This window comes from Hylobates moloch, unplaced genomic scaffold (genome assembly GCF_009828535.3).
Source record: "Hylobates moloch isolate HMO894 unplaced genomic scaffold, HMol_V3 SCAFFOLD_1, whole genome shotgun sequence".
NCBI classification, from domain to species: Eukaryota; Metazoa; Chordata; class Mammalia; order Primates; family Hylobatidae; genus Hylobates; species Hylobates moloch.
In genome coordinates, this window is record NW_026652276.1 from 188,124,058 (window position 1) to 188,140,917 (window position 16,860).

The 16,860-nt window shown below is 35.5% G+C and overlaps 1 protein-coding gene across 1 annotated transcript in view; it reads right to left on the minus strand.

Moving 5' to 3' along the window:
* Positions 1-16,860, minus strand: part of COG5 (component of oligomeric golgi complex 5) — a 379,224-nt gene that overhangs the window by 84,346 nt on the left and 278,018 nt on the right. The window contains exons 13-14 of the mRNA XM_032761356.2: positions 12,240-12,401; positions 9,965-10,064 (exon numbers count right to left, since the gene is read on the minus strand). Of these exons, the coding sequence (XP_032617247.1) occupies positions 9,965-10,064; positions 12,240-12,401 (262 nt within the window). The remainder of the gene's footprint in view (positions 1-9,964; positions 10,065-12,239; positions 12,402-16,860) is intronic.

Sequence of the window (16,860 nt, forward strand, 5' to 3'; positions counted from 1 at the left end):
TCACTTTCAGAAGAATCAACCCCCTTACAATACTGAGTCATCTAATACATGCATAGTATATATACCATCATTTAAAAAATTCTTCTTCAATTTCTCTCAATATAACTTATAGTTTTCAGTGTAAAATCGTGCCCATATTTTGTCAAATTATTCCTAGAACTTGAAAATATCAAATTCTGGAATTCGGTATTTTCTGCTGCCACTGTAAATAGCCTTTTATAAAGTAAATTCTATTTTCTGTTTGTAGCTGGTAGATAGAAATAGTTGGTTTTCAGCGATCCCTTGTATACAATGATTTTACTAAGAATCATAATTCTAGAATATGCTTTTGGCTTTAATCATGTTCTCTATTGGTTTTTTGTTTTTAATTTGATGTTTTCTGCTCTCATCTTTATTATTTCCTTCTTACTATGTGTTATGGGTTTAATTTGCCCTTTTTTTTCCCTCTTTTTAGTTTCTTAAGGTAAAAGATTAGATCCTTGATTGAGATCTTTTTTCCTCCCCAATAAAAGTATTTAATGATTTGAATTTTGCTGAGTTAGCTGCATCCTACAAATGCCAATACATTTGTTCTATTTTCATTTTTATTTAGTTTGAAATATTTTTTAAAAATATCCCTCTTTGGCCTGTAGCTCATTTAAATGTTTGCTGTTTAACTTCCAAATACCTGGGGGATTTTCCAGGTATCTATCAGTTATTTGGGGAGGAAGAATCACAGGCCTCTTTAAAATCTGTTAGAGCATTCTCCCAGAAAAATTCTGTGAAAGGAAAATAAATGTTGGGGCCCCCAAATCACTAAGCTAAAGGGAAGAGTCAAGCCGGGAACTGCTTATGACAAACCTGCCTTCCATTCTATTCAGAGTCACCCCTCTGCTCACTGAGATAAATGTATATCTGATTGTCTCCTTTGGAGAGGCTATTCAGAAACTCAGAAGAATGCAACGACTTATTGCTTATCTACCTGTGATCTGGAAGCCCCCTCTCCGCTTTGAGTTGTCCCACCTTTCCGGATGGAACCAATGTTCATCTTACATATGTTGATTGATGTCTCATGACTCCCTAAAATGTATAAAATCAAACTGTGCTCTGACCACCTTGGGCAGGTGTCATCAGGACCTCCTGAGGTTGTGTCTCTGCAAGTCCTCAACCTTGGCAAAATAAACTTTCTAAATTAACTGAGACCTGTCTCAGATATATGGGGTTCACAATTTCAAAAATATTTTGAGAAATATTTTTGTTTTCATAAAACTTGCAAATGGAATTATGTTTTATAAGTTTTATAACTTCCTAGGATCCAGATACCCTAAACCCATTCCCATTGCTAGATTATCAATTCCTGCCCTAAGATATTGAATATGCTAAGATTTTCTAAGAGATAAAGAGGATTTTTCTTAATTCCTGTTACAGTGAGAATCTTTCCATGTCACCAATTTTGCTTTTAGATATGTCTCAGAAAGTACTCTAAACTAGCACAACTTAATACTAGTGAGTTGAGTAAAAGCTGCTTAAAAGTGTGCTACATGTCTGATATAGCAAAGGATAATCAAAGACAATCCATAGCTTCTAAGATTCAAACAAGCTTGCTTATACTCAAATGCAGAGTTTTAGTTTGCATCCTGATTTTTAAAAGGAAGTCTTCTCCCTCATTCTGGGTTTGTGCCTAATACGTGTGTTGGGGGAGGGGTAGTTACAGTTGCCCCATTAATCATGCCTCCCTTCATACCATTACTACAGGTCTCCAGTTCAGAACCCTATCTAATGCCGGTAGCTGGTGTCACACTGGGATACTGCAGATGTAGTTCCTGAGCATGTTTTGGCCTTAGTTCCATTTGCAAGGCAACCTTGCTCTTTGTCACACTAGGTTGATACCTATAGTGGCCCTGGGCAGTAAATGCAGGTTTTCTTTAGATCTTATTATGACTACAGCTATATCTTTAATGTGATATGTATTTGTATGTGGGTGTACGCTAGGAAGGAGGGTGCTCTGAGTAAACCACAGCCTAACCTTGACTAAGTGTTAACAATTTTATCTCCCAGAAATATAATTTCAAATAGTGTTAATTTTTAAGCACACATGAAGGAATTAAATTATAGTCCATACCTTGGAAAAGGGTAAGATTAAAAGCTCTACTTGATCACTAATATGCTTCAACAGATATAAAAGCTCTACAGTGTTAGGACTTCCAATCCCAGTAAAAAATTGACTATGTAATTGACCAATCCTCTCAATGAAAACATCTGGAAAAACTAAACAACAAATTTCAAAAATCTTCTTGACGGTATTGAACTGATAACATGGCAAGTAAAAAGTTATTCAATTGCTCAACTGAATTCAAGATTCAATTGCTCAATTTCTTTTCAAACTTCTAATACTGATATTTTCTAGGGGGGGTGTGGAGGATTCCATTTACTCAGAGACTAAAAAACTTCATATTCTGGAATGAAGAAAAAAAATTTTTAAATGAGAAAGATAAAAAAATAGAAAAGGGAAAATGTTTGAATATTATATGCCTGTGGTAATGAGAAGAGGTTTAGGGCAATAAAGATTAGAAAATGTGACAAGAGGTCAACATATATAATTTAAAAGCCATATAGGAAAAAGGCTTATGATTTTTATAGTAATATTAACATTAACTGAAATCATTAAGTAAATTACCATAGCAATGAATTTCTCTCTTCCTTGGCAGTGAAGGTGGTGTCAAATGACATAAAATTTAACAAAAACACACCATTAGGATTCAAGTAGGGAGTGTACATCCTTGGGAATAAAAATAAAAGCTCAGCCAGGTGTGGTGGAGTTGCCTGTAGTTCCAGCTGCTTGAGAGGCTGAGGCAGGAGGATTGCTTGAGCCTAGGAGTTTGGGGCTTTAGAGAACGTTGGTCGCACCTGTGAATACTCCCTGCACAACAGTCTGGCAACATAGCGATACCCTGTCTCTAAATATTAAAAATTAAAATTAAACAAGTTCACGAGCTCTCTTTTTTCATTGTTGCATGCTCTCAATTTGGCTTTATGATAGATGACACAATTCGTCCCAATTCTTCACCCCCTTTGTATCTACATTCTTTGCTATTTAATTTTGCACTGTGGAGGGGTTGTTTTGGTGAGTGAGACTTATGGGAATATTTTCTCTCCTGTGCCCTGTCTTCACCATGAGATCAGGCCCAGGATAGGCTGCTGCAGGACTAGAGATACGTATAATAGAGCAGAGTTTAATATGGTTAAGGCCAGCCTGGAACAGCAGCCAGCCAGTCTTGTCAGTAAACCCAGCCAACCTCAGTAAAGCCACCTAGCTAGCACCCCATATGACCCGAGAAGCATGAGCAATAAATGCTGTGTGTCACCCATGCCAACAGCGGTTGTCGGTTACATGGCATTCTTATGACAACAGGTAACTAATACAGACTTCGACCTGCTTTAACTAACAATTTCAAATTTTTTACCTTCTCTTGAAAATATTGTCATTGCTCTCTGTTTTCAATTTTATCTACTGACCCTTAGTCCTGACAGTTCGTCTAGTATTGACTTGCCACAGCCTCCAGAAAACCAAGCTCTTACAGGTCTGAAAAGCAAGTCAGAAAGCTATCTTTTTTTCTTCTGTTTTTGTAGACACAGTGTCTCACTATGTTGTCCCAGCTAGTCTTGGACTACTGGGCTCAAGCAATCCTTCTATCTCGAACTCTGAAAGTGCTAGGATTATAGGTATAGCCAGTGTGTCAGGCCAGAAAGCTATCTTGAAGAAAGGATGAAGTAATCCTAAAATAGTCCAACGTAAGAAGAGAGGTAACAAAGAGTGCCAGGCTATCTAAAGGATCAAGAGAGACAGGCGCAGTGGCTCACTCGGGGAGGCCGAGGTGGGAGGTTGCTTGAGGCCAAGAGTTTAAGACCAACCTGGCCAACACAGTGAGACCCCCATCTCTTTAAAAAAAAAAAAAAAAAGTATCAAGAGGCTAGCTAGGTAACCTAAAGGGATTGGTGTGTTTGTATCACAGAGAAAGTGCATTTGGTCAAAAAGGCACTACTGATTTGTTTCATCTGTTTGCACATAATATAAAAACTCTTCCAAGTGATTTCATATTTCCTTTGATCTTTTATTTTTTGTATATTAACAACATAAGCTATTACCATATAATAATATATGGGGTGATAATCCATGTAGATGGCATTAAAATCTCCATTAAATAATACTTTTATTTATTTATTTTCAGATGGAGTCTCAGTCTGTCACCCAGGCTTGAGTGCAGTGGTGCAAGCTAAGCTCACTGCAACCTCTGCCTCCTGGTTTCATGCGATTCTCCTGGCGCGCCACCACATCTGACTAATTTTTGTACTTTTAGTAGAGATGAGGTTTCATCATTTTTGGTCAGGCTGGTCTTGAACTTCTGACCTCAAGTGATCCGCCCACCTCAGCCTCCCAAAGTGCTGGGATTATAGGCATGAGCCACCATACCTGGCCAATACTTTTAAAACTTAAAAAAAAAAAAAAAAAGAAAAAAAATTGAACTCATATTTGAGCTCATATGTCTCTATACCATTTAAATATCACACATGTAAGTTTTTTTCCATCATAGGAACGTCAAGTCTCCAACTTACGAAATTATATAAGGAATAAAGTGTATATTTACAAAGCCTTAAAATAAAACCTTAGTGTCTAGAACTATTGACCTCATACATAGCTACTGATCTGCATTGAAGTTGACACCTCCCCTTAAATGTCATTCCTATTATTGTTTCAAATGGTCTGCAACTTAATTAAATGCCAATCTCCTTTCTCACAGTTCATAACATTTGCCATTTACACTAAGATTCTAGATGCCATTCCCTGAAACCATCAAATAATGGTTACTGTTGGAAAATACTCTTCAGTTTTTAAAAGGGATCCTTATTAATATATTTGCCTCCAAAGTTGATATCAAAAAAGTTTACAAGCCTATAAATTTTAAAGGTGCCACAACAGTTCCCTTATGTACTAATATTTTAGTTTCCTTTTAACACACAGAGGATAAGAAAAACACTAATTCAAACTTTCCATTGTGGCTAGGCACAGTGGCTCACACCTGTAATCCCAGTACTTCAGAAGGCCAAGGCTATGGATCGTTTGAGCCCAGGAGTTCGAGACCAGCCTGAGCAATGTGGCAAGACCTCCCCCCACCATCGCTACAAAAAATAAGAAAATTAGTTAGGCATACTGGCATGCCCAGAGGCTGAAGTGGGAGGATACCTTGAGCCTGGGAGGCAGAGGTTGCAAGGAGCGATGATCATCCCACTGTACTTCAGGCTGGGCAACAGAGTGAGACCATCTCAAAAACAAACAAAAAACCCCAAACTTCCCACTGTACAGTCTAGTGACCTTTTCTTCTAAAGGTCACATTTCAGACTATACAAATCCCCAATATATCACCATTAAATAATTTGTTCAGTTTAATCATAAAATATTATGATATTACACCTATAGGTATGTGTGTATTTGAAACATAAAATTCTTAGTAAATTAATTATAACTTCACGATTGCTGTCAAGACAAATAAGAATTTTTAAATGAAAATCTAAAAAACCTTGATCTCATTTTTACAAAAGAGCATCTAGAAAGCTGATATTCACATGACCCATACTAAGTTAAATACATATTGGAGGAACTAAATCCTATTGCTTAGAACTCAGATGTGAAGCCTCAATGCTAAATCCCTATTATTTCAAAATTAAACTATGAAATCATTTAACTATACACTAAGAGCACAGAAGTAACATAAACTATTCTACACATAAATAAAATACATTATGCATGTATTAACACAGTAAATAAAGATCTTGATATATTGTAAAATGACTGAGCAATTCACAAAACAATACGTATAACACAATGTAACTTTTCTTAAATAAAAAAGATGTTATGTTTATATACAAGCTACAGATCAGAAATAAAGTATTAAAGGTTGGTGCAGAGGTGAACATGGGAGAGAATACAGTCATGGGTTCTTAGTTTCTGTTTCTGGTTAGGCCAGTAAAGCCCCTTACTCATTATACGTTTCTGCTTAGCACTAGAGATAGAAACTAAAAACCATGGCTTCAGGCTGCTAAAAGCCTAAAAAACACAAGAGAACAACAACAGTGAAAAATAAGGCGAGTTGGACAAGCTTGTTTTACAGTCTGGTCTGGATTTGAATGCTAGTGCCAACACCTGCTCCCAGGCATTCTAATTTTAGTAGTCTATATTACTCATGCTATTAAATGTTCTCAGCTTCAATTTCTACATTTTGTAGTGGTGGACAGTAATACTTTCATTTCATAGGACTGCTGTGAAATAAATGAAATAATATACATAAATGGCTTGGTACAATTTCTGATTCACTGTAAAGGTTAATGATGGTAGTTACTTTTGTGGCCCAACCTCACTCTTAAAAATAAATTCTCTGGTACAGCTTTGGATTCAGAAGGACTGAAGGATTTATCCTTACAGAGATTTAGGTTTGTATAACACATACCTTTGGTGATTAGTAACAGAAAAGCCTTAGGGAAAAAAATATGTAATCATAAAAATAATTTCAGATGTATTATTGTAAGTATATAATGCACTTACATATAATTTAATGTTATAATCTACTATATCCCAGAATATTAAAAATCAGCTTGAAAAATCCTTTTATAAGCCTTTCTCTTGATATGAATTAAAGCTATAATTAAGTATACTAAAACGTTTCAGTAGCCAAGAAACTTCTATAACTAATCTTTAGGGAAATACATTTCAGATTCTGAAAAGCTGCTCGATGTACATTTCAGGTTGTATTTGCAAGTCACTCTTTCTGAAAACATGCTTATCTTTAAAATTCTAGCTTTCCTTTATCTCACTGCTTGAACATTCTATTAATGATCTGATTTCCCTTCCTTTCTTCCCTCCCTCCCTCCCTCCCTCCCTTCCTTCCTTCTTTCCTTCGTTTCTGTTCTGTTCTTTTTTTATTATACTTTAAGTTCTGGGATACATGTGCAGAACGTGCAGATTTGTTACATAGGTATACACGTGCCATGGTGGTTTGCTGCACCCCTCAACCCATCATCTACATTAGGTATTTCTCCTAACGCTATCCCTCCCCTAGCCTCCCACCCACCAACAGGCCCCGGTGTGTGATGTTCCCCTCTCTGTGTCCACGTGTTCTCATTGGTCAACTCTCACTTATGAGTGAGAATATGCAGTGTTTGGTTTTCTGTTCCTGTATTAGTTTGCTGAGAATGATGGTTTCCAGCTTCATCCATGTCCCTGCAAAGGACATGAACTCATCTTTTTTTATGGCTGCAGAAATAACGTCACACATCTACAACCATCTGATCTTTCACAAACCTGACAAAAACAAGCAATAGGGAAAGGATTCCCTATTTAATAAATGATGTTGGGAAAACTGGCTAGCCATATGCAGAAAACTGAAACTAGACCCCTTCCTTACCCCTTATACAAAAATTAACTCAAGATGGATTAAAGACTTAAACGTAAGACCTAAAACCATAAAAGCCCTAGAAGAAAACCTAGGCAATACCATTCAGGACATAGGCATGGGCAAAGACTTCATGACTAAAACACCAAAAGCAATGGCAACAAAAGCCAAAATTGACAAATGGGATCTAATTAAACTAAAGAGCTTCTGCATAGCAAAAGAAACTATCATCAGAGTGCACAGGCAACCTACAGAATGGGAGAAAAGTTTTGCAATCTATCCATCTGACAAAGGGATAATACCCAGAACCTACAAAGAACTTAAACAAATTTATAAGAGAAAAACAAACAACCCCAACAAAAAGCAGGTAAAGGATCTGAACAGACACTTCTCAAAAGAAGACATGTATGCAGCCAACAAACATGTGAAAAAAAGCTCATCATCACTGGTCATTAGAGAAATGCAAATCAAAACCACAATGAGATACCATCTCATGCCAGTCAGAATGGCAATCATTAAAAAGTCAGGAAACAACAGATTCTGTCATTTCTTAATCTTGTGGACTGGAAGCTTAAATTTTTCATCTTTGAATACAATCTCCCACTCATTGATATAGTTTTCATACCAAATCTCAAGTCAACATTTCCATTTATAGGCAGAGTAGTTATTCAATTCAAAAATCTGTTTCAAGTCTTTCTTCCACTAAAGACTTAAAATTTGGCTATTTTCCTCTAAATGTTTTCAGTCAAATTATTCTAAAAGAATAGGAATATTTGTAAAGATTAAAGAACAAAACAGGTATAATTTTAACACACAGAGGGGTAGAAGAGTTATTAAATGCCAAGAAACGAACCCTAACAGCAAGTTGTTACTTAAGACATTAGTCAATAATATATTTAAAAAAATTACGCATATGATGCTTTTCATAATCTTATTTAATGCTTAAGCTTCCCTTATACACTTCAAAATGAAAGTTGAAAAATAAAACTATTTTTAATAAAAAAAGAAATAATCCAATTAAAAACCAAAACATGTCAATGATTTTCTGTTAGCCTTCAACACTGCAAGTACGTTAGATAGGCTTAAGTAATTTACAGCCACCGACAATTTGATCAACAGTATCAACTCAGTCAAATGTTTGCAGATATTTTGATTTCGTCTAAGCCTTCTGCCATTACTATGTTAACTGAAGTACATATTACCATTACCACTGTCCCTCCCTACTCTCAATGCAAGGTATTTTCTATATACATGCTGGATCTTTCTTATGGTGTTATCTTCAGATCTTGGCATTGTCAGTAATTACACTATACTCTACTAGATATAATACTGAATTTTATTTATGGCAATAACCATGTTTTTGAAGCAGTGAACATTATAATAAAGATTTAAACAAAGATTGAGAGAAAAATTAGTAATCTAAATTCATAGTAATTTCCCACAAACAGCTTCCATATCTCTGTATGGTTAGTTTTCAATAAAGTTCTTAAAAAGATGCTTCTAAGATGATTTTGTCAAGACTACAAGATCAATTGACTGAAAATAGTACCATATTTGCAAACAAAATCTGGCCATCCATGGGAACTAAAAGAAGGAAGCCTCGTAATATGACTATTACCTCCAAGGATCATTTTATGTAAATCCTTCAGTATGTCACCAACTTACCCTAAAAATTATCACAGAACAAACTGAAACAACTTGGATATGGGTAAAAGTAGATTATTTTGTTTATTATGATATTTCAATTGGGAATGGTTAGAGAGGATAAACTAAAAATGTAGTTAGCTAACATTCTAAAGATAGTGGAGACAATCAGATTTTGACACACTGTCTAAAATTAGTATATCAATAATGGTAAAAAAATATATTGAAGTCTCATTTTGTTTGGATTTCAATTAGCATACATACATACTAGTGAAATATGTGTACTTAACTTTAAAACATTGATGTATAGAATTAAGATTATGATTCAGTTATGTACTTATTTTAAATGCATGCATATAGCTATTTCAAATAGAATAATTTTAGGGTTAAACTCCCAGGTTCTAGGGTTGGAATCTTTAAAAAATAAATAAACATTTTTCTACTAAAATTTTATGTACTTTACTTCCTCCAACAGTTTTCTAACACTTCAAGTCAATTTCACACTAGGTGACCATGCATGAATGATACGTGGAGTTAGTGGTCACACAAAAGGGAAAATTTGATTGATCATATATAATTATAATTTATGTAAATTATTTAAAATATTTAAATACTTAAAAATATATAATTAGCCCATTAATTGGCACATGTGTTAAAAAAGAAACCTTGTAAAACTTGCCTGTCTTCTGAAAGTGTACTGACAATGTGTAGGAGGGCCATTTTTTTAACAGAAATTTTTTTTCTGGTTTAAATTCATCAGGAAGTTACAAACTTTCACTACAGTAAAAATGAAAGTAAGTGAATAGTCAATTCAATATTTATGATTAGTCAAGTATTATATAGTTAGTAATTTTAAATAAAATGATTAAAGTTTACAGATAAAGGAAACCACTTACAAGCTGCTCTGATTTTACACTGTATAACTGGATGGTCTTTGCCACGTTTTTTGACACAGCTAATGTGAGGTTTGTATCAACAGCAGCAACATTTAGTTCACTGGAGAAAATAAAAACAGTTTTTAAATATTAGCAACATTGTTCATCAACAAAGTAAAGAGTGAGATTAAAAACTCAAACCCAATAATCAATGTGGTTATTCTTTTTATAGATTTCACTGCTTCCAAGAACTGGTTGCATTGTTTCATTTTACCCCCTAAATTCAGCACTCGGAAAAAGTGCCTGGAGATAGCTTCCTTAATGACCAGTTTCTCATTAATAAAAGCATGTCATATGTGGGTTCAGTCTGTGATTAAAGGAGTAAATTGTGTACAGATTTTTAAAGTAGCACTCTTGCTAATACTGATAAAGTGCAATTAGAGGCACTGCATATCACAGACATCTGCAAGGAAATGACAGCTCTTGAATGGAAATGATGACCTTGAAGGGACATAGGCTAAAAATATAAATTACACATGATATATAAAGATACTCAGCTTCTGTAGAAATTATGCCAGTTCATGCTAGTTTCAATAGAGTAGCTTTTTAAATAATATAAAAGCATAACAGAACTATAATTACAAATTTTTAAAATTCGGATTCTTAAACTATTTTTTTGTCATCCGTCAGCTTTAACATTGGATTAATTGGGGCATTTGATCTGACTGCCAAAAAAAAAAAGGTATTTTACAAAGACCATGGAAAGAACACTAGAAATTAAAAATAATATAGAAACCCATGTACAGATGGAAAGCAAGAAAAGTAATTATTGTCCCTGACGCAGTAGAGTAAATATTACCAGATTCTCTTTTTAAAGAAGTTGAAAGAGTTTGAAACAATACTAGTGCATACTACGTGTAACAAAAATGCACTTTCATATAGTATTGAGACATAATTTTGTTAATGTTCACTTTTAAATTTTATTAAACACTAGCATAAGCATGATTCTTCCAGCTGTAGATTATATTTGATTATAGCATTGTCAAGTTGCATAGAGGAATGGGAGAGATTCCTCTTTAACATTTACATAAACAGGTCAAAGAGATCAAGTTACTAAGACCTACAGTCAGAAGGAAAGTCAAGGCAATTGTGGAGAGATTTAGGACCAAGATGCTGGGCAATCTAGACAATTTGTAGGTACATTTGCAGCAAAAGATATGCTTATGTATATTATTATACATGTGGTTTTTTATTTTTATTTTTTGAGACAGGGTCTCGCTCTGTCAGCCAGGCTGGAGGGCAGTGGCGTGATCTTGGCTCACTGCAGCCTTCGCCTCCTGGATTCAAGCGATTCTGATGCTTCAGCCTCCTGAGTAGCTGGGGTTACAAGCGTGTGCCACCAGGCGCAGCTAATTTTTATATTTTTAGTAGAGATGAGGTTTCACCAGGATGGTCTCGAACTCCTGATCTCAGGTGATCCACCCACCTCTGCCTCCCAAAGTGCTGGGATTACAGGTGTGAGCCACCATGCCTGGCCACCTGTGGCTTTTTAGGCTTACTCTTCTACGCCTCAGAATCACCATCTTCAAATCTTTAAAAGAATTTAGACCTCAGTCTCATACTATTTTTTATTCCTTAAAACGTCCATCTCAAATGTACAGATCTACTATTACCACAACTTGTTAGTCATGACAGAAACTGAGATAATTTCAACAGCAAATTAGTCTGGATAACTTTTAAATACGTGTCTAAAGCCAACAGTATATAATTACATCGTCTGCAGGCATTCAGGTGGCACCTCTGCTAGGATACTTTCCCTTTTTAGTCTTAAAAGCTGTTACATTCACTTAAAAAGCTTAAAATAGCAAACACAAGCTAATCAAAGTTATATTCCTATTTCTGCCATGAAGCATTTTCTGGAGTTTAAGATACAAAAAAATTAACCTGTATGTTTTAGTTTCTCAATTTATAAAATTATTTATTATATTTGACTTCTTGTGTAATGTAAGAAATTTACTATGATATAAAGAGCTAGGTTTACTTTGCATCCTTGGCAAGATACAGAATAATTATAACAGGCTGTTTTTAGACTATATTTAAGGTATTTAAATTATTTTATTAATTGGAATCTCAAGTACTTACTATGTGTGCACTCATTTACTGTAAAATTCTTAATTTAATTGTGGGCCCAATTACTTGAATAATTTGAAAATAAATTAAAAAGGTACTGCTATCATATAACACTAACAAATATGGCAGTCATCTTATGGCATGCCACTATATAAAAAATACATACCTTGCTATAGTTTTAATAATACCATCAAGTTCATCAGAGGAAGGAGGATTACGACCACCTGGGGGAAAAACCAAGTTGATAGGATCGAAGAGTCGAGATAAGGATTTTGATAGATAAGCAGCCTCATAGGGTTGTAGTGAGTCTTTCAAAGCCTTTTCTGGACTGTGGAAACAAAATTTTTTAAAAACTAACGTAAATTGCACAGAGCTAAATGCTATTGTATCAGGCTGTAAATACCTTTTTTAAAAATGCACCTCCCATAAAAATGTAACTCTATATTAAAAGAAAATTTATTTTACAATGTACATATTTACTAATATATTTCATAATCAAACATTCAGTACCATAGTAACCTTTTTTTTTTTTCTTGAGACGCAGTCTCACTCTGTTGCCCCGGCTGGAGTGCAGTGGCGCAATCTTGGCTCACTGCAACCTCTACCTCCTGGGTTCAAGCGATTCTCCTGCCTCAGCCTCCCAAGTAGCTGGGATTACAGCTGCCCGCCACCATGCCCGGCTAATTTTTTGTATTTTTAGTAGAGATGGGGTTTTGCCATGTTGGCCAAGATGGTCTCCAACTCCTGACTCCAGTGATCCACCCGTTTTGGCCTCCCAAAGTGCTGGGATTATAGGTGTGAGCAACTGTGCCCGGCCTATATTAACATTTTAATTTCTATGTAAGTCCCCACTATAAATGCACAATAATATGCACCAATACTTACTGTATTATCTATTTCCTTAAACTAAAAGAATAACAGTAAAATCCTATTAATGCTAATGGGGGCTATGCCTTTACTTGCAAATCCTGCCTACAGAGTTATCAAAGCATACAGAAGAGAAACCAGCCTGTAGAGACATGCTCCATTAGCTTGGCCCTATCTATCCATAGCTGCCGCCCCAATAAAGCTCACTGTCTGAGAGGGAAGTGTACAGACTTAGGTTTTTACGTTTTCCATTTTTGTGTTACTAGCAAGAGTGAGACAAAATAAAAAGTATTTATGAAAGTCCTAAAATCACATAAATACTCCCAAGTGGAGTTCTACGCTACTTTGTTTTATAATATTCTTCACAATATCAAACTTAACCTGAGAAACATTTTTTTCCTGCTTGCACTTCCTGTATCTTTAATAATTCATGCTGATTTTCATTTAGCAGTCAAACTATTTGATCTTACACTTTGCTTTTGACAATTACTATCAAATGTCTATAACCATTATTTTCATGTTTCCTTACTCCTATAATTAATTCAGTGTCTTTTCACATCATTCCAGTTTACAATCCTTCTACCAGCTTTTGCACTGTCTTCTTTCTTTTATAAACAACAAATTTTCCTTCATCTAAAAAGTTAACCTTTAAAACATCTGACCTGCTCCTTCATGTATATGAAACTTGGCTTTCTCTTTTTCTCACCCTTCTGGTCCACTGATACGACCTAGAGATCAGAATGCTCTTGGCTCCAACATCATAATTCCATAGTTATCTCTTAATGTTTTCTCATTCAGTAAGTATTTCACTCAACACATATTTACTGAGAATACTATGCACCAGGCACTTTGTAAAGTGCTGGGAAGATAGAGATTAAGAGTGCTTTACAGTCTTGTGAAGAAATTGGCAGGTAAAATGCTAATTATAATAATTTCTGTATTAGATGAAGATACCAAGATCATGATGGGAGCATGAAAGAACTTAGTGTCTAAATGTGTCTGAAGCAATTCTCTGTTGAAGTCCAAGCCATCTATTTAAATGTCACTATTTTTACTCATGTCATCTACTGACCTCAGAAGCCTCTTCCCACTTCTGCAGAAATTTTGGCACTGAATTATAAGAACTAACACTTTCCCGTTCTCCAAATCTACCGTTAAAGATCCTTGGTAACTACAATGTCAAACATCTTTTCTAAAATATGTCCTATATTAAAAGTCTACATTTATAATAACCTTTTTTGACTTTACTAGGGGGCTTCCAAATTTGAGTCATCACTTTGAACTGCTCCACCTCTAAGATCTTCAAGCTTAAAGGAAACTTTCTACATGCCCCACCTTCTATCTCTATTTTTCCTTCCAAAAATATTAAGTCACTACAATATTTGCCAAGTATTTCCTAGGTGCAGAAATATAGTAGAGAACTTGCTTAAAAAAAAAATTCCCGGCTGGACCTGGTGGCATGGTGGCACATGCCTATAATCCTGGCTACTCAGGAGATTGAGACAGGAGAATTGCTTGAACCCAGGAGGAAAGGGTGCAGTGAGCCAAGATCATGCCACTGCACTCCAGCCTGGGCGACACAGCAAGACTCTGTCAAGAAAAAAAAAAAATTCCCTGTCTTCTTAAAGCTTACACAGTAACAGGAGAGATACACACAAAAATAAAAATTTAAAATAAGTTAAATATGGAATATGATAATGGTAAGTGCTAAGAGAAAAATAAAGCAAGGAAGATAGAGAATAATGTTTAATCTTTTTTCCTTTTTCATCCAACTTTAGATAGGATGAGGCAAAGGAAGGCTTACTGAGGGGCCCTGAAGGAAAAGAGGGAGCTAATTGTGTAGATTTACAGGGAAATTCCTTTCTATGAGGAAAGAACAGCAAGTACAAAGGCCCTGAGGAGAGACCATACCTGGCTGTGTTGGCCAGAGGTACAAATCAAGTAACAGGAGGGTAGTACAAGATAATATCAGAGAAAACAGATGGACGTCATGTTGGGCTTTGCATATCTATAAGGGTGGTATATTTTACTCTAAAGAACTTGTTCTTTGGCCTTATTGTTACATGACCCCTTCCTGCTTCCAGCCTCCAGCCTCCATCAGCCCACCATGTCTATGTCATCCTTTTCCCATAGCCATCATTTCAAGGTGCTCTCATTAGCACCCTGATTTTTCCAATTCACCTTTCTTTCAAAGTTCTAAGAAAATGTTATTGAGATGTTCTCTGTATCTGCTGCTAAGCTGGCCAAGTACTTCAAGAGAAACAATGATTTCTACTGGACATTTATACAAACCTCTTTAAAATCAAGAGACTGAAGGTCAAAGTAATAACTTAAAATTCTACTTGTGCAACTCTTCAATCTTTATAGATGACTTTTGTCTTGGTTTTACCCTAAGAGCAAAACCACTGGCCATGACCTTTCTCAACTTGGCACTTCTCTTTTTTCCCCTCTTACAACTTCATCTATTCTCTGTGACTTTCTTATTATTTCAATGAAAGAGGTAACCTCACTCCTTTTTTTCTTAAATAAAAAATTCCCAGAATAATTTAATCTATCTCTTCTTATCCCATTCTCTTCTTACACAGATCTGATCGCTACACATTACATGTATCACAGCATCACTCTGTACACCATAAATATGTATAATTACGTCAGTTAAAAAAATAAAGGAAAAAGATATGTCAGCATAAAAAATATATAAAGACATCTCTCTAAGTAAAAAGGTTTTATTGGGGAATAACACACAAGAAGCAGGACTGCTATCTTGGACCTACAGACAGAACAGGGTGGCCTCTGGTATGTTTGGAAAACAAAAGAAAGGCTGGAGTTTATTGGGGGAAAAGGAGGTTATGCAAGTTGTTTTCAAAGACAGTTTATTGGCACTGGTAGCTTCTTATATAAGAGCTGGTGAGTTCCGATTGGTGAGTGTCAGTAAATTGCAAGGTAGGACTTGCAATTTTAGTGTTATGGTTAGGCCCTTGCAGTTTGGATTGGGCTTGTGGGATAGTGTGTCAGGCAAATGTTCTTGTATAACTGGCTAGCTGTCCCTGTGTGACTTGTGTAGTAAGCTGCAGTTGAGAAAAATTTCTTGTGATAGTTCTTGTTATCAGGCAAATCATGTGTGACAGCTCTCCCTTCATGACCCTCCCCCAGCTCTATTCTGCCAGGCTTTGACACAAGTGACTCCATGTCGAATCTGACAACTTTCATATATATAATTTACATAGCATACCACCACTTGAATTCAATCACTGAAATTACACAATTTGATGAATTTTGTATATTCAGAGATCTGTGCAATCATCACTATAGTCAATTTTAGAACATTTTATCACCTCAAAAAGAAATCTTGTATCTTTAACTATAACACTCCACCTTCCTCACTCCATCCCCAGTCCCAATCGATCACTAATCTACTTTGTGTTTCTATAGATTTTACTATTCTGGATTTGCATGTGAATGGGATAATACACTGTGTGTATCTGTGTATGTGTGTGTTTTACTGTCTTCTTTCACTTAGCATAATGTTTTCAAGGTTCATCCATGTTGCAGCATGTACAGTACTTCATTTATTTTTATGGCTAATATTGTATATATTTTAATTGTAATATTTCATTGTATGAATATAGCACATTTTGTTTACCCATTTGTCTGTTGACAGATATTTGGTTGTTTCCATCTTTTGGCTATCAGGAATAATGCTGCTACAAACATTTGCATACAAATGTCTATGTGAACATATGTTTTTATTTCCCTTGGGTATACATCTGGAGTGAAACTGCTGGGTCATATGGTAACTATGTTTAATAGTTTGAAGAGGCCGCACATAGCGGCTCATGCCTGTAATCCCAACACTTTGGGAGGCTGAGGCAGGAGGATCCCTTGAGCCCAGGAGTTCAAGACCAGCCTGTGCAACAAAG